Source organism: Scyliorhinus canicula, chromosome 3, assembly GCF_902713615.1.
Source record: "Scyliorhinus canicula chromosome 3, sScyCan1.1, whole genome shotgun sequence".
In the NCBI taxonomy this organism is placed as follows: domain Eukaryota; kingdom Metazoa; phylum Chordata; class Chondrichthyes; order Carcharhiniformes; family Scyliorhinidae; genus Scyliorhinus; species Scyliorhinus canicula.
In genome coordinates, this window is record NC_052148.1 from 102,940,978 (window position 1) to 102,961,603 (window position 20,626).

The following is a 20,626-nucleotide window of genomic DNA, read 5'->3' on the forward strand; positions in this document are numbered from 1 at the left end:
CTCGCGTCTTGTATCTGAAGAATTTCCCGGGGCGCTTGATCGAACTCTGTCTGCAGTACCTTCCTGCTGGCCAAAAGCTCTGGGGGAGGATCTTCTGAATGCTTGCCATCAACCTCCAGAATTTCATTTAGCAGCCTCTGGCACTCCTCCCTTGCCTCCTTCCCAACATGCGCCTTATGTGAGATTATCTCACCTCTCACCATTGCTTTCAAAGCATCCCCCAGCACCAACCTCACCATTTTTATTAAACTCCACAAACTCAACTATCGTTCTCACCACGTCCATCAGCAATCCTACATCCAAACTCCATGTCGGCTGCCGTGCCTGCCCTCTCTCCAAAACCACATCCACCAGGTGGGGCATGATCAGAAATGACCATCATGCCGAATATTCCGCCCTCCTTACTAGGACCTCCTCATGGTGAAAAGATTGATCTGAGAGTACACAATCTGTACTCCAGATTAAGAAATCTCCACTGGTCTATTCCCCCATCTCCTTCATAAACGGCGCCAATACCTTCACACACCTTCAAATCTCTTCTCTCCCCCCCCACACTCACACACACAGAATCAACTGATGTGTATCCTTATCGGGAATGACCACTAACACCTTCTTCATGAACCCTACATCATCCCAACTGCGGCATACACGCTAACCAACGCCACCGACCTTCCCTTCAGAGTAATCGTAACTATCACGTATCTGCCCCCCGAATCCACCACCACCTTCTCCATCTGAAACCAGACTCGCTTGTTAATAGGTATCGCTACCTCTCGGGCCCTACTATCAAAGCTCAAGTGAAACACCTGACTAACCAAGCCGTTATGAAGCAGTACCTGGTCTTTCACCCACAAATGGGTCTCCTGCAGCAACACCACATCAGCCCTCAAGCCCTTTAAATGGGCAAAAACTCTCGGCTGCTTTATCGGCCCACGTTGCCAATTGAACTGGGGGCCTCCCACCCTACCCGCTGCCCTGTATATCAGTCATGTCACTGCGATGGATAATCCATTCCCCCCATCTGATTCCTAAAACTTAAGCCCCAACCCACAAACAGGACCAAGAACTACTCCCAGTCACCGTCAGCCAGCTATCCCATCCCAGAAGCCCCCCAACCAGCCCCTCTCCTCACTCCCCCCCCCCCCCCCCCCACTTTGCACCTTCTAGATAAGTGGAAACCTGTCTATCCAGGGTTCGGCCAACCGCAGCCCCACCCCCCACCTCGCTCCCAATCACTAACCAACTCCAACTCTTCCTGAAACTGTCCCTCTCCGTCCCCCCACCTGCGTACCATCTCGCACCCAAAACCACCCCTGGAGAGGAGAAAGGCGACCCACGCCACAAGAACACACCCCAAGCAGCCTCAAACTTTAACAGTAAATAAAAAAAATTATTTACAATAGTACAAAACAATTAACGGGCCCAACTGCAAAACATATCCTCCTCACCCAAACCACTAAAGTCCCAGTGTGCATCTCAGATCAGCTTCAATCCTTCCACCGTCACAAACGCCTCTGCCATTTCAAAATAACGGTCCCTGGAGTTCTGCATGACCCTCAGCCTTGCCAGGTAGACCACCCCGAAGCACACTCCACTGTTGAAGAGCGTTGCCTTCGCCTTCTTAAAGGCTACACGCCTTCTCGCCAGCTCCACCGTGATATCTTGGTATATAAGAATACCACTGTCTTCCCACCTTACCTCCCGATTCTACTTGGCCCATCTCAATATCTGCTCCTTGCTCTGATAGATATTAAAGCAGACAATCACAGCTCTTGGTGGCTCGTTCGCCCATGGTCAGCCGAGTGACCGGTGAACCCAATCCAACTCGAAGCAGGGGGGTGAGGGCATCCTCCTTCACCTCCAATATCTTTGCAAAATACTCCGTCAGCCTCGGGCCCTCCATCTTCACGCAGCCCCATGAACCTGAGGTTTTGCCGTTATCTAGGTCCTCAACCTTGACACTCAAGGCCTTCTTTCTGTCCACCTTCAGCAACTCCACTTCCAGCAAGGCGAGTTGGTCACTGTGTTGCTACAGCGCTCCCTCTCTCTCTCTTCCCCCTCCCTCAGCACCTCGCCATGCTCCCGCACTGTCTTTCCAAGAGCTTCTTTTATCAGGGCTAGCGACTCTTCCACCGATTTCTTAAGATTCCCCACCATCTCCTTCCCTTGCCGCTGAAAATGGCAAATTGCCACTCAAACTCCACTGCCACCACATCAGCCAGCATATCCACTGTAATGGGCGCAGTCCCACCCGGCGAGCGAGCTCCCGCCATCTTTGTCCAACTGCACTCTGCACGTTGTCGACTCTGTGGCAGACGAGCACTCACTCCCTTTCTCCCAATATTCTTGCTTTGGGATTTCGACATTCTCTGGTGCACACAATTCTATTGGGGATAGGTTTATCCACAAATTCCCCCCGAAAGACTGCGTGAAAAGGACCAAAAACCAAGGACTCCCAGGGGGAGCCACCTAACATACGACCTCCACCTACATGCCGCCACTATAAGACATAGGAACAGAATTAGGCCACTCGGCCCATCAAGTCTGCTCCGCCATTCAATCATGGCTGATATTTTCTCATCCCCATTCTCCTGCCTTTTCCCCATAACCCCTGATCCCCTTATTAATAAATTAACCAGATGTCCCTCTACTCGCATATAACCAGTAGAGTGAGAGGCCTACGCCCAACATGAAGAAAATAGAAATAGAAAATCGCTTATTGTCACGAGTAGGCTTCAATGAAGTTACTGTGAAAAGTCCCTAGTCGCCACATTCCGGCGCCTGTCCGGGGAGGCTGGCACGGGAATCAAACCGTGCTGCTGGCCTGCTTGGTCTGCTTTAAAAGTCAGCGATTTAGCCCAGTGAGCTAAACCAGGTTTAGCGGTAGGTTTGTCCTTCAGGCTTTTGGCCAGTGGGGTGGTGTGGGGGAAATTTCTTTCCAGGTCCCTGGTGCAAAGTAGCACCCTCTCACCATCATCGTTTCCCACAGCTTTCCTTGTCTGTGTCCCTCCACTTCTCTTTGTCCAACAATCAGAGACGATTTTCCTCCACCACCTGACATTTATGCTCGGGTGGGAGGAGCCTGTCCTCTTATGTTTAATCCAACCCATTGTTCCCCTTCCTGGGAACCAAGCATTAGGAGGGTGTCTATGTTCGGAAAAGGTGCAGAGAAGATTTATTATAATGGCCCTGGGATGCTGGGCTTCAGTTGCATGAAGAGAAAAGTTGAAGCTATTTTAGAGTGGGGAAGGTTAATGGGAGAATTATTAGAGACATTTAAAATCATGAAGCATTTTGACAAAGAAAATAAGAGGGACTATTTCCCAAGGCAATTAAATGGAGTGAACAATACTGACAGATAAAACTAAATACACAAAGTATGAACTTATACATTTTGGCAGAAAGTTTGAGAAGAGCTTTAAAGGATACAAGATTAATGGCTAGGCTGCAAGTGAGAGATCTGGAACTCCGTGTTCACAAATCTTTGAAAGTGACAGGACAAGTTGAAAACGTTTTTAAAAAGCATATCTGTTCCTTGGCTTTATAAATAAAGGAACAATGCAAAAACTGGGAAGCTGTGGTAAATGGACTACAGTGGTTCAAGAAGATGGACTCACCTCCTCCTTCTCAAAGGCAGTTACGGACAGGCAGCCAGTGAAGCTCATATTGCAGGAATGAATTTTTTTTAAACTTTAAAGCTTGCTTGACCTTAGCTGAAATGTTATATTCAATGCTGGGCATCATGCTTTATGTAGGAATGTCAGGGCATTGAAGAATGTGCAAAAGAAATGAATGATACCAGGAATGAGTACTTCAATTATGTGAAGACATTGAAAAGCTGGGATTGTTCTCCTGAGAGCAGAGAAATCTGAGGGTTGACCTGATCGAGGTGTATAAGATTGAGGGGCATGGGCAGTGTGGATAGGGAACAGCTGTTCCCCTTAGTTGAAGGGTCGGTTACAAGGGGACACAAGTTCAAGGTAAGGGGTGGGAGGTTCCAGGAGGATTTGAGGGTGGTGACGGTCTGGAATGCACTGCAAGGGAGGGTGGTAGAGGTGGGTTGCCTCACATTCTTTAAAAAGTACTTGGATAAGTACTTGGCACGTGTTAACATTCGAGGCTATGGGATTATGATTGGCAGATTAGGCACCTTCAATGCTGTGTGCAAACGTGATGGGCCGAAGGCCTTTTCTGCACTGTATTTTTCTGTGATTCTGTGAACATTTGATAAGAGGTGTTTACACTCATGAACAGTTTTGAGAAGAGTAAATAGTTTTCATTGGCAGAGGATTGTATAGCCAGAAATCACAGATTTAAGGTGATTGTCAAAAGAATCAAATAAAACATTTTTGTGTTTTTTTGCGCAGGGATTAGACGTCGGCAATAATTCCTGACCAGCATCCCATGAACGAATTTTAAAAATTACATCCTGCTAAGCACTGCCTAAAATGTGGTGGAAGTTGACACGGTGGTAACTTTCAAATGGGAAGTTAAGAAATTACTTAGAGAGATTTTTTTTTTTACAGGATTCTGGGGAAAGAACAGTGGAGTGCAATTAAGTAGATAGCTTTACCAAAACATCAGCACTATCACAAGGAGTGGAATGGCCTCCTGTGTTGCATCATTCTATGAATTGAAGAGGCTTTTAGTTTATAATGGATTTAAACTTCCCTTTTATCAGACTCTTTGAGAACTCTGGCATATGCTGCAAACATTTCCAGATGAGAGGCATTTTCAGTACTTCATGAAGTTGCACTTCAGAAACAGGCCATTCGGACCAACTGGCCCATGCTGTTGTTTATGTTCCACATGTGCTTCCTCCAACTCTTCATATAACCCCACAAGCCTTCCCTTCCATAATGTTCCTTTCTCCTTCTCACCATTTAGTTGTGGTAGCAAATTCCACATTCTCAACACTCTTTGGATAATGAGCTTTTTCCAGAATTCCCTATTAGATTTATTTGTGACTATCTTATATTTATGGCCTCTAGTTTTGATCTCTGCCACAAGTGGAAACCTTTTCTCTACTTCTACCTTATCAAACCCTTTCGTTACCTGAAAATTCTCATTCATGGTGTCCTTCAGATTTCACATTTCCAGAGAGAAGAGCCCAGCCTGTTTGATCTATCTTGATAATTATAATCTCTCCATATGGAATATCATCGATGAGAATCTTCTTTGGCCCTTCTCCAAATCCTTTATCTCATTTTTATAAATGGAGTTGGAACAGCGTACCTTACTCCCGATTGTGCTCCAACCAAAGCTTTGTACAAGTTCAAACTAACCATATCTCTCAGCTTAAATGTGATTCTTTCAATGAAGAAAACATTGTTTGCCTACTGAGCTATGCCTTTGTGCAACATGATTTGCTTTTTGAAAGTGTCTATTAGCTGTAGGGTTCCTACTACCACAAGGAAATAAATGAACCAGAGCAATCCAGTTCACTGAACTCTGCATCTAAAAAACATTAAGAAAGTTATTTGCCAAGGATCATAAAGAATAGGAGCAGGAGAAGGACCATCCAACCCATCAATTATGCTTCAATAAGATCATGGCTGATCTTAAAAGTGGCCTTAAATCCTCTCCCCTACCTGCCCCATTAACTTTCACTCCCTTGTCGATCAATAATCTGTCTAACTCAGCCATGAGTATATATGACCCAGCTTCCACTGATCTCTGGGAAAGAGAATGCAAAGAATAAATTACCCTCTGAGAGAAGAAATTCCTCCTCATCTCCATCTTAAATGCAAGGCCTCTTATTCTTAAACTGTACCACCTCGGCCTTGATTCCTCCATTTGGGGAATCATCATCCTCAGTATCCCCCCTGTGAAGCCCATCTCTACCCTGTCAAGCCGCCTCAAGATCTCTGGAACATACATTTTTCTTTGCCCCTGCATAGAAGTCCATGTCAGCCCTTGGTGTCCGTGTTGGTTGGATGAAATAAATGAAGGCCCCCATATGAAAATTACTTCATAATGTTGTGCTTGGATTTCGTGTTGCAGCTTGTGAGGAGTCATCTTAAGAAATAAATTGATAATTGCATTCACACTCGTACATCGTCAATGTTTACACAAAATAATTAAGTATTTTACCCCCTCCAAAGCAATCCTATGATTCAGACCCCGGGCGACCTGGCAACAGGTGCATTCTAGTTCCATCCACAGAGGATTGTTCATCTGCACCTGACTCACATCGCCACCATAACAGTTTTCCATTCGGTGAATTTGATAGTTTGCCTGATTTCCTTTGGGTATGGTCATGAAAAGGAATGCCATGATGTCGGGCAGCACGGTGGCGCAGTGGATAGCACTGCTGCACCACGGCGCCGAGGTCCCAGGTTCGATCCCGGCTCTGGATCATTGTCCGTGTGGAGTTTGCACATTCTCCCCGTGTTGCATGGGTTTCGCCCCCAACAACCCAAAGATGTGAAAGTTAGGTGGAATGGCCATGCTAAATTGTCCCTTAATTGGAAAAAATGTACTGGGTACTCTAAATTTAAAAAATATTATGTCAGATGGTGCGATGGAAACCGTATTCATAAGTGCTTCACTTGCAGCAAAGTAACACCATCAAAGTGGGAGCACATCCTAGACATTTCACAGCCTGTGGGTTCTAATGGTATAATTGGACTTCAGATTAATAGCAAGGGAACAGAATTAAATCAGCTGAGGTAACAAAACTGCTGGAGTATTCCAAGTAACCCTGAAAATTCTTCTGCAGCCTGTTCTCTGTTTTAAATCTCTTGCATTTAATCTTGTATCTGTCTTTGTCCCCTAACCACTTGAAACAGCTTGCTTCCAGCAACCCTGTCCCATTATTCCATTATTTTACATGTTTCATCATAACGTGCACTGTTCTAATGTATTATCCCTATAGTGTAGAGCCGAAAAAAGAAGTTATCAACATCCTGTGCGTCTATTAGATAATATTAATGTATATCAGTGTTGAGAAGCACTTAATGACTTGCCACTTCAACATTATCACTACATTTCAGTGTGCAAGCATCCATAAATATGGACAGTATTCCGATGGAAACAGATTTATACCCATTTTGCCCCTCCACATAACAACTAACATAACTTTGCAGAAAAAAACCTGCCTTGTATTTTATTAAATATGTATGTTTACTCTTTAAACATAGCTGCATGGTGATGTCACATTTTGAAGAGCAAAAAGTAAGTGAAGATGAAGAACCTCCAACTGAACAAGACCGTAGGAAGAAGCTGGTAAGTAAATATTTTATGATCTGTCATAAGTGCTGGTGCTGTTAGCTGTTGGAGAGTTTTAACTGAAAGAAAGAGGATCGAACAGAACGAAAACCTTTACACTTCAGCAATATACTAAACATGATAGGGAATCTTTTTTCTTACCAATGTTAAAACCTCACACACCCTTCACTTGAGGCGATGATTTGTGACCCCCAACAGGTACCTGTCATCATCTGAGCACCATGCCTTTGTCATATGTAAGTGCTGTAACTCATGAGGCTAATAGGAACTTTACATGTGAGTTATATCTGCTTTTCACTGAGAATCCATATATCCTAACTCAAATTAGTTAACTCAGCACAGATTACAGATAGGATCTTCATGGACCTTTTAACACAGCTACTAATTGTGCAACCTTGCTGAGCCATCAAGGGAGTTTTAGCAGTGCGAGATTTTAAGACAAAGTCTTTAGATACCTGGTGTACAACCAGTAGTGTCTTTGTGTTTGTGCAATTGATTATTAAAATGTCGTCTTTTCATTATAATTCCTCCTATTCAGTGAGTTCTCAACCTTGGTTCAGCTATGCAGTGCAACAACAAAATTAATCTTGACACAGGCAGTCTATTTATGCAGAACCATTCTGATGCACCTTCAGGTGCTCAGATCGATATAAAGCGAAGATAGAAGCAGAAGTTTGGTTCTCCAGTCAAATGTAGAATGGTACATGGCATTAACAAATTTAAGAACATTAGAATTAAGAGCAGGATAGGCTATATAGTCCCTTGGGCGTACTCCGCCATTCAATGCGATTATGATTTCTTGAGACACCAAAGCTTCAACAATGGAGAATTCACACCGTAGAATTTTAAAGATTACAGATGCAGAAGAATATTGTCAATGCTGTGAAGTAACAAAGCTATGCTCCTGGCACGGGATAGATCTAAACTTACTGTATATAATGAAAACATTTGAGCAATTGGCATTCATTTTCTATATAACTTGTTCTTGCCATCATAGTTAAATGGCTTTGGCTGTAGCGTGTATTATATATTTAGTATTTGACTGCTATCCAATCAGGCTTTCTGTAGGCATTCACTATTTGTCGCACCTTATGTATTACAATCATTCATGAAATTATGAAACAAGGAATGCTCAAACAAGATATTCACTTGCTGGTGATGTAATTTTAAAATGCTGTCCAGTCCTTCAGTGAAACCCACCTATCTCTAATTCTTCATTATGAACAGCAGAGGAGTAAATGGATAAAGAATTGTACTTTCTTAAATGTATAAGGATTTCCTTCCCAAGCAACTTGTTACTAAATCTACAAGGATGGAGACATTTCTTAATCTGGTTATGTGAGTTAAAATAAAACAGGTAAATGAGCTAAATTTGGGTGAGCACCTTGGGAGTAATAATTATAATACAATATGGTTGAAGATCCAACTAGAACATTTTAGGATGCCAAGGAGAATAAAAGACAACTACAATGGAAAAAGCGAACTTATGAGAGTATAGGATTTGTCCTGGAACAATAGAAGGAAATATTGTTGAGGCTAGATGAAGAGGGGTGGGAGAAGGTTCTTATGGAGACAATCTGGGGGGAATATTGGGAGGAATGGTCTATTTGTGGTCTGTAAATTATTTTAATTGTAAAGAAAAAGCTGGTAAATTCAAATTTGGTAGCCTCAAACATATTCTTTCAATGAAAGATGATTTTTGAATTATTCTGGTTCAGGCATAAGTACTTTCGGTTAAACCATCGTTACATGTTCCTGATTACTCGTTTTCTAGGTCCACATTCTATCACTAGAATATTGATGAGTAATCTGCAAGGACTGAGCAGATAATTTTGGCTGCTTCAGAGAAGCTGTGTTTGAGTTTGCTGTCTTAGTTTTGGTAGCTTTTTAAAGTTGTATGATCCCGCGGTACATGAAACATTTTCATGCTTTAGTACAATATTTTAAACTATAGAATTTATGTTGTTTCCTCTTGACCTTTAAAAGCCAAACTACACTTTATGTAATAATCTTACCAACAAAGAGAATGTTGTGGACAACAATCTTGGGATCATAATCATCAAATGGTAATGTGATCCAGAATAGTTTTCCTTTTAAAAACCGGGAAATTGTCCTTGCAGAGTGGATCCTTAAACTTAACAAAGGGTGAAAGGTCAGTTGTGATCTCCACAAGAAGATTGCCCACAAATCCAATTTACTAGCCAAGATTTATTGAACATTAAATGTACAGATCCATTGATTAGGTAAAGATTCAGTACGTTATTTTAAGAATTGACAACTTTTGACTTCCGGTTGCGGCTATGCGGAGCTAAGCCGCACGTTCGGCAGCTCCCGCTTTAAAAGGACTTGTGGGCTCCTTTAAGGGCCCCAAATGGCGCTGATTCGACGATTCCCGGTGGATAAAGGGGTCTGGAGCAAAACCCCCCGGGATTTATGGTTCGGACTCGAAGTGGGGCGAGGAGAAAAACGGCAGCAGCTCCCCTGGAAAAGCGGGGGAAGGTGGACAAAATGGCGGCCGGTGGAGCCCCTGAGGAGTGGAGGCAGTGGGCTGAGGAGCAGCAGGCGGCCCTTCTGCGCTATTGCACGGAGCTGAAAGGGGAGTTGTTTGAATCCCTGAAGGTGACGACGAGTAAGCTGCTGGAGACCTAGATAACCCAGGGTGCAGCAGGCCTCTGAGCGCGAGGAGGAGGTTTCGGCCCTCGTGGGGAAGGTGGAGATACACGAGGCACTTCATAAAAAGTGGCACGATCGGTTTGAGGAGATGGAGCTTCGGTCACGGAGGAAGAACCTGCGGATCCTGGGCCTCGAGGAGGGACTGGAGGGGTCGGACCTGCCGGCCTATGTGGCCGTGATGTTGAACTCGCTGGTGGGGGCAGGATCCTTCCATCTGCCCCTGGAGCTGGAGGGGGCCCAGAGAGTGCTGGCCAGGCGGCCTAAGGCGAATGAACCCCCGCGGGCGGTGCTGGTGCGCTTCCATCGGTTCAGTTCCATCGGGAGTGTGTTCTCCGATGGGCCAAGAAGGTGAGGAGTAGTAAGTGGGAGAATTCGATAGTGCGTGTCTACCAGGACTGGAGTGCGGAGGTGGCCAAGCGGAGAGCCGGGTTTAACCGGACGAAGGTGGTGCTCCATGGAAAGCAGGTGAAGTTCGGCATGTTGCTGCCTGCGCGCCTGTGGGTCACCCACGAGGACCGGCATCAGTACTTTGAGTCCCCGGAGGAAGCGTGGGCCTTTGTGCAGGCTGAGAATTGACAACTTTTGAGCAAGGCATAAATATATTGGAACAATATTGAAGGAATCAATAAACCTATAATGTTATCCATGGCATGGAAAGATAGACATGTTTTTCGATAAACCAGCCATTCAAGCAGTAGAACAAAATGGAAAACATCTCAAAATTAAGTCGGCATATTATTATGCTTCACTTTTGGGAATAATAACTTTCATTTTCCCAAATTATTCACCCTCTACATAGAAACAAAACTAGCTTTCATACAAGGAAAAAAAAAAAAGTATGTGGGACACTGACCTTTAAAAATTGTCTGTCTTGGGTTGCTCTTTCGATATGTGGGTAGGGTGACCAGATTTTCAAAAGTTAAACCAGGCCACATTGAAAACCTTTGGGAAGGTGGGGCTCTGTAATAATGCAAATGTTGGTGACCAGTGGCAGGAATCTGGGAGAGATGCAGTTGAAGGTAGGAGGTCATGCGTTGACATCAGCGTGTCCTGTCCGAGTTGGCAACCCTATTAAAACAGTTATTGACAGCAACATTTAGAAATCACAGACTTTTGTCTCAGTGACATTCCTACCTAATTTTCTGCAACAAAGCTTTAGTTCAATTATTTTGTCACAAGATCTCATAATCCTCCATTCTGCTTGAACGTTACTGTAAGACCAATCTCCATTCAGTTCAGAGCCACACCATAATTTTGCTGCATAAGTTTTACGTCACAGTTTAGTACGAGCATACTAATATTAGGTTCCGGAGATCTTGAACTCACTGGGAAATACCCAATTCATTTAACTAGGTAACCCAATATCCTTTACCCTGGACCACATTTCCAACTATGGGAAACCATTTCAATACTGCTTCAGTATCCTGTTGTTTTACATATTGTGTTCTATTTCTGTATAAACAACAATATGCAGGGAAACTGTAATGTGTGTGGAGAGACTGTACTAGCCTAGTGTAAAAAAGGCTGGTGTAGTGGAGGTGCTCATTGGTGGCAATGCAGTGCTAAATTGCAACGCTCATTCTGTCATTGCTCTGAGCTTTTAAATAAAATTGTGTCTGCAGATCAATAATTTAATTCACAATTAAGACGTGAATATCCGGTGTTTCATGATAAAATTTCAAGGTTGAGCTTTGAGAAGAGTATTGTCAACATGAAATGGTAACTGATTGTTCTGTAATAGGAGTAATGAGGGAGTAACTCAACAGCATTATCAGCAATCCTGCCCTTCAGTTACAGTTGAACACATTCTCAGCAGATTGTGTTAGCATGCAGCAAGGTTGCATTTATGAGCATTTATCATTAAATATCATTCCCATAAGTGTACTCATTTATATCTGGTAATAGATACATCTTGTATTATATTATTGGTTTACAATTCCAACACCTAGTCTATCTTTACTGATTACTTCCCGAGTCAATCAAATAAATCTTGTAAGTAAGGTTGCCAGAGTCCCAGATGGTCATAGGCTGCTTTCCCCTTTGAGGTGGGGAGCTGACTGGTGGCGGTTTTACCTGAGGATCATAGATACATACAGTGCAGAAGGAGGTCATTCGACCCATCGAGTATGCACCGACCCACTTAAGCCCTCACTTCCACCCTATCCCCATAAGCCAATAACTCCTCCAAACCTTTTTGGACACTAAGGGCAATATATCATGGCCAATTCACCTAACCTGCACGTCTTTGGATTGTGGGAGGAAAACGGAGCACCCGGAGGAAACCCACGCAGACACGGGGAGAACATGCAGATGCCGCACAGACAGTAACCCAGTGGGAAATCGAATCTGGGACCCTGGCGCTGTGAAGCCACAGTGTTAGCCACGTGTGCTACCGTGCTGCCCGGTACACTACACCTCAGGCTAGGGGCAAGGTTGAGAAGCCGGGCTTTCATGAATAATCTTAGCCGGTATGGGAATTGAACACACGCTGTTGGCCTTGCTCTGCATCAGGAACCAGCTGTCCAGCCAAATGAGCTAAACCGGGAGGTGCCATGATGTCAGGCAGACTGGCAAGAAGTTGGACACCCGAGGATGGTGGTGCAACTGCCTTTCCGACTGTCACATGTTTAAAAGGCATCATCACAACAATGGAATCTTTGGTGCCAAAAAGATAATGGAAGCCTCATTGGAAACATGAAAGAGACATCAAGGGAGTTGGAATGCTACATGTATTAAGTGGATGTGCATCAGGAAGAAGTACAACATTTTACTGATTTCTAACCCCTAGTTTATATTTGTGTGAAAAATTGACCTCTGTGGGCCCATTTGTATCTCTTCCCTCGCGTCTTAAACCTGTGTCCTCTAGTTTACACTCCCCTACCTTTGGGAAAAGCTGTTGACTATCTACCTTACCTATGCCCCTCATTATTTTATAGACCTCTATAAGATCACCCCTAAGCCTCTTACGATTCAGGGAAAAAAGTCCCAGTCTATCCAGCCTCTCCTTATAACTCAAACCATCATGTCCTGGTAGCATCCTAGTAAATCTTTTCTGCACTCTTTCTAGTTTAATAATATCCTTTGTATAATAGGGTGACCAGACTGTACACAGTATTCCAAGTGTGGCCTGACTAATCTCTTGTACAACTTTAACAAGACGTCCCAACTCCTGTATTCAATGTTCTGACCAATGAAACCAAGCATGCTGAATGCTTCACCACCCTGTCCACCTGTGACTCCACTTTCAAAGAGCTATGAACCTGTACTCCTAGATCTCTTTGTTCTATAACTCTCCCCAAAGTCCTGCCATTAATTGAAAGCTCCTGCCCTGACTTGATCTACCAAAATGCATCACCTCACATTTATCTTAATTAAACTCCATCTGCCATTCATCAGCCCATTGGCCCAATTGATCAAGATTCTGTTGCAATCCTAGATAACCGTCTTCACTGTCCACTACGCCACCAATCTTACTAACCATGTCTCCTAAATTCCTATCCAAATCATTAGCATAAATAACAAATAACAGTGGACCCAGCACTGATCCCTGAGGCACACCGCTGGTCACTGACCTCCAGTTTGAAAAACAGCACCCCACAACCACCTTTTGTCTTCTGTCGTCAAGCCACTTTTGTATCCAATTGGATACCCTACCTTGGATCCCGTGAAATTTAACCTTATGCAACAACCTACCATGCGGTACCTTGTCAAAGACCTTGCTAAAGTCCAAGTAGACAACGTTGACTGCACTTCCCTCATCTACCTTCTTGGTGACCCCTTCAAAAAAATAAAAAATTGAGAGACATGATTTTCCACTTACAAAGCCATGCTGACTGTCCTTAATCAGTCCTTGCCTCTCTAAATGCCTGTTGATCCTGTCTCTCAAAATATCTTCTAACAGCTTACACACCACAGACGTTGGGGTCACCAGTCTGTAGTTCCCAGGCTTTTCCCTGCGGCCCTTCTTAAGCAAAAGTGCTACATTTGCTATCCTCCAATCGTCAGGCACCTCACCTGTGGCTGTCAACGATTCGAATATCTCTGCTCAGGGAGCTGCAATTTCCTCCCTAGCCTCCCACAGCGTCCTGGTATATATTTCATCAGGTTCCGGGGATTTATCTACCTTGATGCGCTTTAAGACTTCCAGCACCTCCTCTTAAGACATCCAGTCTGCAGCTGTGGGCGGTGCTGCCGATCGCCAGCCGAGCAGGATTCTTTGGCGTGCGATTAGGGAAGCAAAAGCTAGCGTGCCAGCCCTCTTCCCCATGTGTAGGTGTAGTTCTGGCTGCTCTGATTCCCCAAAGGTTGCCACATTTTGGGCATCACCCTCACCCCTACAACCTTGGACATTGCCTCGGAGAAGGCTGCACTGTCTGCATTCATCAGGCCCTCTAATAGTATGGTCTCCGGGGCCCAGGAGTACCCTTCCAGCTTTTTGCTGTCGCCAGGGATTCGATTGCGAGTGCAAACAAGAGCGGGGACGACGGGCATCCTTGCCTTGTGTGTCTTTGTAGCGGGAAGTATTCAGAGCTGGTCGTGTTGGTTTGAACGCTCGCCTTGGGAGCATTGTACAGGACTCTCACCCAGGCGGTGAATCCCGCTCCTTGCCCAATCCATTCCAGAACCTCGAGGAGGTACTTCCATTTGACTCTGTTGAAGGCCTTTTCTGCATCCAGGGAGACGATCACCACTCGTGTTCTCTCCCCGGGGGGGAGTAGGGGGCGTCATTGTTATATTTGGCAGCCGCCTGATGTTCACTGTGAGCTGTCTACCCTTGACAAAGCCCGTTTGGTCCTCTGCGACCACCTCTGGTCCGCAACTTTCCAGCCTTTTGGCCAAGACCTTTGCGAGTATTTTCGCATCTACGTTTAGCAGCGAAATAGGCCTGTATGATCCACATTCGGTCGGGCCTTTGTCTTTTTTGGGTATCAATGAAATTGTGGCTGCGCCAGCGTGGAAGGCAAAATGCCCTTTGCCAGCGAGTCCGCGGACATGTCCCTTAGGTGTGGGGCCGTGGCTGGCACAGATTCTGTAGAAGTCCGCCAGGAACCCATCAGGTCCCGGCGACTTGCCGGGAGCTGATGCTCGCCATGATTTCTCCTAGATCTATTGGTGCTTCCCCCCCATCTGTCTTCCCCCACAGCTGGTAGTTCCAGTCCCACGAAGAACTGTGGAGAAGTACAGTCTCCGGTAGAAGGTCTTGAATGCTCGGTTGACCTCTTTTGCTTCTGCTACCAGTCTGCCTCTGCCTTCTTTACCTGGGCTCTTTCCCTCATGGCTGCCTGCTTTCCCAGCTGGTGTGCCAATAGGTGGCCAACCTTGTCCCAGTGTTAATAGAAGGTTCCCCCTTGTCTGGCGGAATTGGTGCACTGCTTTCCTGGTGGATAGCAGATTAAAGTCCATTTGTAGCTTTTTTTTTCTCTGCCAGCTGTTCTACAGTGGGGGCCTCGGAGTACTTTCTGTCAACCTCCAAGACCTCCATTTGCTCCATGAATGCTCCCAATTCCTTAGCCATGCCTCCTTTTCCCCATTCTGAGGTTTGATCAGTCGGTCAGTAGGTCCTGTTTGCATATCGCCCCCATATCAGTCGGTGCATGTCAATGTCGGGGATTTCCGGCGTGGTCTTTTTTATAAAGTCTGTGTCATCCCAGTTGGGAGCGTACACATTTACCATCACCACCACTGGTGCTCTTTCCAGGACACTGCTGACCATGATGTACGTCGCTCTGGGTCCGTACCGTAACCGTCTTGGTCTCTGTAAATCTCGTCCTCTTGTTAATCAGTATGGCCACTCCCCTAGCCCTCGTCCCGTAGCATGCATGGTACATCAATCCCACCCAGCCCTTCCTTACCAGCAGTCTGTCCTTCTCCCTCAGGTGTGTCTCCTGTAGGTAGGCTATGTCCGTCTTCAGGCTCCTCAGGTGGGCGAGGACTCTGGATCTTTTCACCAGACCGTTAATTCTCATTATGTTCCAGGTGACTATCCTGGTGGGGGGGGGGGTTTCCTTATTTTTGGTTAAATTTAGGGTATATTATGGGAAGGATGTAATTGCACTAGGAAGGGCGCAGAGAGGCTTTCTGAGGATGTTGCTGGGAATGGACAATTTCAGTTATGAGGAAAGACTGAATGGACTGGAGTTGTTTTCTCTGGGACAGTGGAGACATAGGGAGACATCTAAATAAGGCGCATAATGTAATGAAGGGAGATAGAGTGGATGGCAAGGACCAATTTCCTTTCTTTTCTCTCTTAGACAGTCCCTTAGGATCGAGAATGACTTGATTTCACTCCAATTTGATTAGTTCTGAGACGGCTTCAGTCCATTGGGCGATCCACAGACTTTTATATGTGTGGGCTGACTGACGGTCCTTGAAGTATTTGGTAGGTGGGTGGTTTTGAGGTTAGTGCGCTCCCTTCAATGCCTCGACTTCACCTCCCGCCAAAGTCTCTCAATATATTCCCGTACCAGCCTCCCCGAACAGGCGGCGGAATGTGGCGACTAGGGGCTTTTCACAGTAACTTCATTTGAAGCATACTTGTGACAATAAGCAATTTTCATTTCATTTCATTTCATTTCATGTTTGGTGGCTTCCCTGTTAGTGGCAAGCACCACTCGTGTTGCTACTCCATCATAGCAATGTGGAACAGATAGATTCACCTGTTACGCAAATGTTTGAAATACCCTAATCTGAGATAGACTGGGCACTTTTCAGAACCAAAGGTGGAGGCCTGAGGCCTATTCATGAGTTTGTGCAATATACAGTTATCAGTGATCTAATCAGGATAGCCATTCTGCATCAAGCTTGCACAAGAGCAAATGGCTCGGGTCCTAATTACAAGGTTGTCGATGTGGCCAATCTTGTCATGTGTGGAACTATAGGAATTCCAACACGAATACTGACCTGTGAAGGTAAGCCTGCAGTAGATGGCAGTAGAGAACCCCCTGACAGATTACCTAACTCGCACGTCAAGGAAAGGACACTCATTTGACTGCCAAGTTCTAAAGGTGAATTTGAGCACAAGTTGGAAAAACAGGTAAGGAAATTTTTACATGCAGCTATGGATTCAAATATAGCAAATTTATCATCTACAGATTCAAAATATGGAAGGGGTAGGAGATTGGATATCATTTAATCAAAGGCCCGTTTCTTGTGGAATCCCGAGAAAGATATTTCTGAAAGCTGAGCCTAGGGTGGATTCCATGACAATACCATCTGTTTGGGCATTATGGTGTTGTTAAAATTGAACTCAACTGTGCAAGTTGCTGAGTTCGTCAGTTCACTTAATACAGATTCAGACAATAGCAGCAGGTCAAGATTGCAATGATAAAGTGTTGAAGTACAAATATTTATGGCTTCCTTGAGTGCTACTTTGGTGATAGGTTAGCAATGTCAGATGGACACGGCATCGCTATTGAAACGCAAGCCCTGTATGGTCTTTGCAAATGTGACGGAATCCTTCACCATGTATGTCGAAAGCTTATTCTAAATTGGTTGTAACAACTCTTCCAACTATTTATATTTGGTATTCTTTGAGAATTGTCTTGATGAGTACAAGACAAAAGGTTTCAGCAACATTTGTTTTTCTTCATTGTATTTGAATGTATTTGTTAGAACCTGAAATTACGACCTTATAGGCTGTTGATTTTGCACACTACGCTGCTGATGAGAATTTTAAAGATGGTAAAAATTAAGTTGTTATAGGCTTGCCAAATATAATGTAAATTAAGTCATTCTTCGGTAAAATAAAGTCAACAGTGATCAATCTGTTAAACAGGCAGAAATATAGTAATTGAAATTAGAATTGAACAGTGGACTGTATGGGGGATCTTCTTCTCCAACAGGCCAATGTCACAGTAGCTCAATTGGTGGTGCTATTGTCTCTGAGTCAGGGGCTGTGGGTCCATCCCCTCTCCTCCTCCCCCACAACCAAGGAGCATTTGAGCATGTAATCCAGGCTGACGTTTCAGTGCAGTACTAAGGAGAACTGCCATATCAGAGATTAAATTGAAGCTCTGTCTACTTGATCAGTTGGCTGTTAAAGTCCCATGGCACTATTCAAAGAAAAAGCAAGGAGTTCTGACCCTTAAGTAACTGTGCCAAGAAAGATTAACTGATCATTCATCGTGTTGCTGTCTGGAGAACATTGGCATATATATTTTTTTTGTATACTTGGCCATATAACATTCACTGCATTTCAAAATAATTTATTCTGTGTCAGTGTCCAATATTTGAGACATTACTTATACAAATGTAATTGTAAATATTTTCTATTACTTCAGTGTTCCTATTTTATTGAAATAGATGAATAACAGTGTGATTGTGGATTGCAATAGCTAAGCTTATCTTATCAATTAATATTTCTCAAAATATTGCACTACTTAATAAGCAGGAAATGAAATTTGTTGAACTTGCATCAATACCGTGCGCATAATCTATTGGCCTTAAACCGGCATTGTCACACCTCGCGAGATCCTGAGGTCGGGATCCAGATTTGCATGTCATCTAGGCTGATGTTTCAGTTAGTCTCACTTGAATATGTCTACACCAGTTATACCCAGCGCCCAGAATCGAACGGCCTTGCTTTGGTGACCCTGAGAGGGCGCCATTTAGCCTTGGTTTTTGCAAATGTGGACGAGGCGTACCGGCGTTTTGTGGGGTCTCCCAGGCGATCAGGGGGTCCTGGGTGGTCAGGCTCTGGAGAGGGTGGTACCCTGGCAGTGCTACCTGGGTGCCACCCTAGCACTGCTAGGGTACCAAGGTGGCGCTGCCATATTGGCACTGCAAGGCTGGCAAGAACTGCCCGTGTGTCAGGCTGGCAGTTCCATGGTGCCCAGGTGGCATCTTGCCTGGGAATGGGCCCAGTGGTGCCCTGTTCTTACGGGGTGGGCTGCGGGAGGCTCAATTAAATGGTAAGTTGGGGAGGGGTCTTGAGGCCATGATGTGGGTCTACAGATCAGTGCACCATTTAAAAATGGCACACCAATCTCTTCTTGCATTGGCGAGCGGAGCTCATCAGTGCAGGCAATGGGACAAAGCGCGGCTTCGGCGGGACGTTCCTTATCCAGAAATGAAGGAGAGTCCCATTTAATAGCGGGGTAGTTCTCGGAAACACCTGGCTGAACAGGTTCAACACGGGACTCTGTTTCATTTCCTTTAAATAGCGCCCATATTTTCCTCTAAATCTATTCAACAAAGAATATATTGAGAGTTTACAAAAATTAGAACCATTTACTATCTAATACAGCTTATAAATATTTGTATGTTCCAACAGCCCCAAGAAACCTTCAAAATTGATTGTAGTGATCTTGGCCGGGATTCTCCCCTACCCGGAGAGGCCGGGGGTCCCGGCGGGACGGAGGGGCGTGAACACTCCGGCGTCGGGCCTCCCCAAAGGTGCGGAATTCTCCGCACCTTTAGGGGCTAGGCCCGCGCCGGAGTGGCTCCCGCTCCGCCGGCCGGCGCGAACGGCCTTTGGCGCCCTGCCAACCGGGGCCAAAAGGCCTTCGCCGGCCGGCGGAAGTCCGCACATACGCCGGTGCGTTAGCGGCTGCTGACGTCATACCGGTGCATGCACAGGGGAGGGGGTGTTTTCCGCCCCCGCCATGGCGAAGGCCCCCACGGCACAGGCCCGCCCGTCGATCAATGGGCCCCGATCGCGGGCCAGGCCACCGTGGGGGCATCCCCCGGGGCCAGATCGCCCCCGGACCCCGGCGCCCCCCCGCGCCACCAATCCCGCCGGCACCGGACGTGCTTTGATTCCCGCCGACGGGAAAGACCCCGGGGGCTTGGTGAATTCCGCCCCTTGAGTCAATATCATGGTTATGCCATTTTTGAACCAATAATTTTGAAGAATTGAATAATTAAATCTTCACCAAAGCTTGTATGCTTTAAAAATTATTTTGCATAATCTTCAATTTGGGTCTTTTATATCGTCCAACTTTGTAGTTAAGCATGATCTGTTCTTGGCGCAATCTTACAACTACCTTCAGCAACACCTTTTAAAGATATATCACAACAAACGATCCTTTCAAAATTCTTAACTCTTATACTCCAAAATTTCAAGAAGAGAAAATATTTAATTCATATGGATTTATATTCTGATGATATCCCTAAACACACTGAATTAATTATTTGAAATTTGGTCCCCTTTTGTCAGGTATACGTAGCAACCAGTTTTAATGTAACAAAGTTCACCAACAGCAAATTAAATAAAATAAAAACAGAAAATGCTGGAAAAGCTCCACAAGCCAGGCAGCACCTGTGGAACAGTAAACTTTCTGAATCCAAAATGACTCTTGATATGAAATAAGAGCTAACAGTTTTTGGAGGTGATGGCGGAGTGAATAATGTTAGCTGGGATGAAAAAGTGGCTTGGAATATTTTATCTCTTGAGCATGCTGATAGAATGTTGGACAATTCATTATTTTAAACAATGGGGCATTTCTTCAGCCCTTCACAGAATTGTCAAACTACGTTGTTTGCTAAAGTCCTCAAGTGGAGCTTGAACAGAAAATCACCAACTGAAATAGAATGCTACCAAATGCAGCAAACTGACCCTTATAATTTCAAGAAAAGCTGTTGTATACCATGGTGGTGTAATTGTGTGAACGAGAAGATTTTATCATCCACTAAGCATACAAATCTCCCCGTAATCAGTCAAGCATTCTTTACAATAAAGCTTGTTGTTCCCTTCCACAGCTGTCTCTGGCATCCCCCCTCAAGG

At 44.9% G+C, this 20,626-nt stretch overlaps 1 protein-coding gene across 2 annotated transcripts in view; it reads left to right on the forward strand.

Annotated features, from left to right (window-relative positions):
* The window catches only part of ipo11 (importin 11), a 712,587-nt gene that overhangs the window by 596,864 nt on the left and 95,097 nt on the right, over positions 1–20,626 (forward strand). For both annotated transcript variants that reach the window (XM_038791006.1, XM_038791005.1), the window contains one exon: positions 7,143–7,227. In XM_038791006.1, the coding sequence (XP_038646934.1) occupies positions 7,143–7,227 (85 nt within the window). The remainder of the gene's footprint in view (positions 1–7,142; positions 7,228–20,626) is intronic.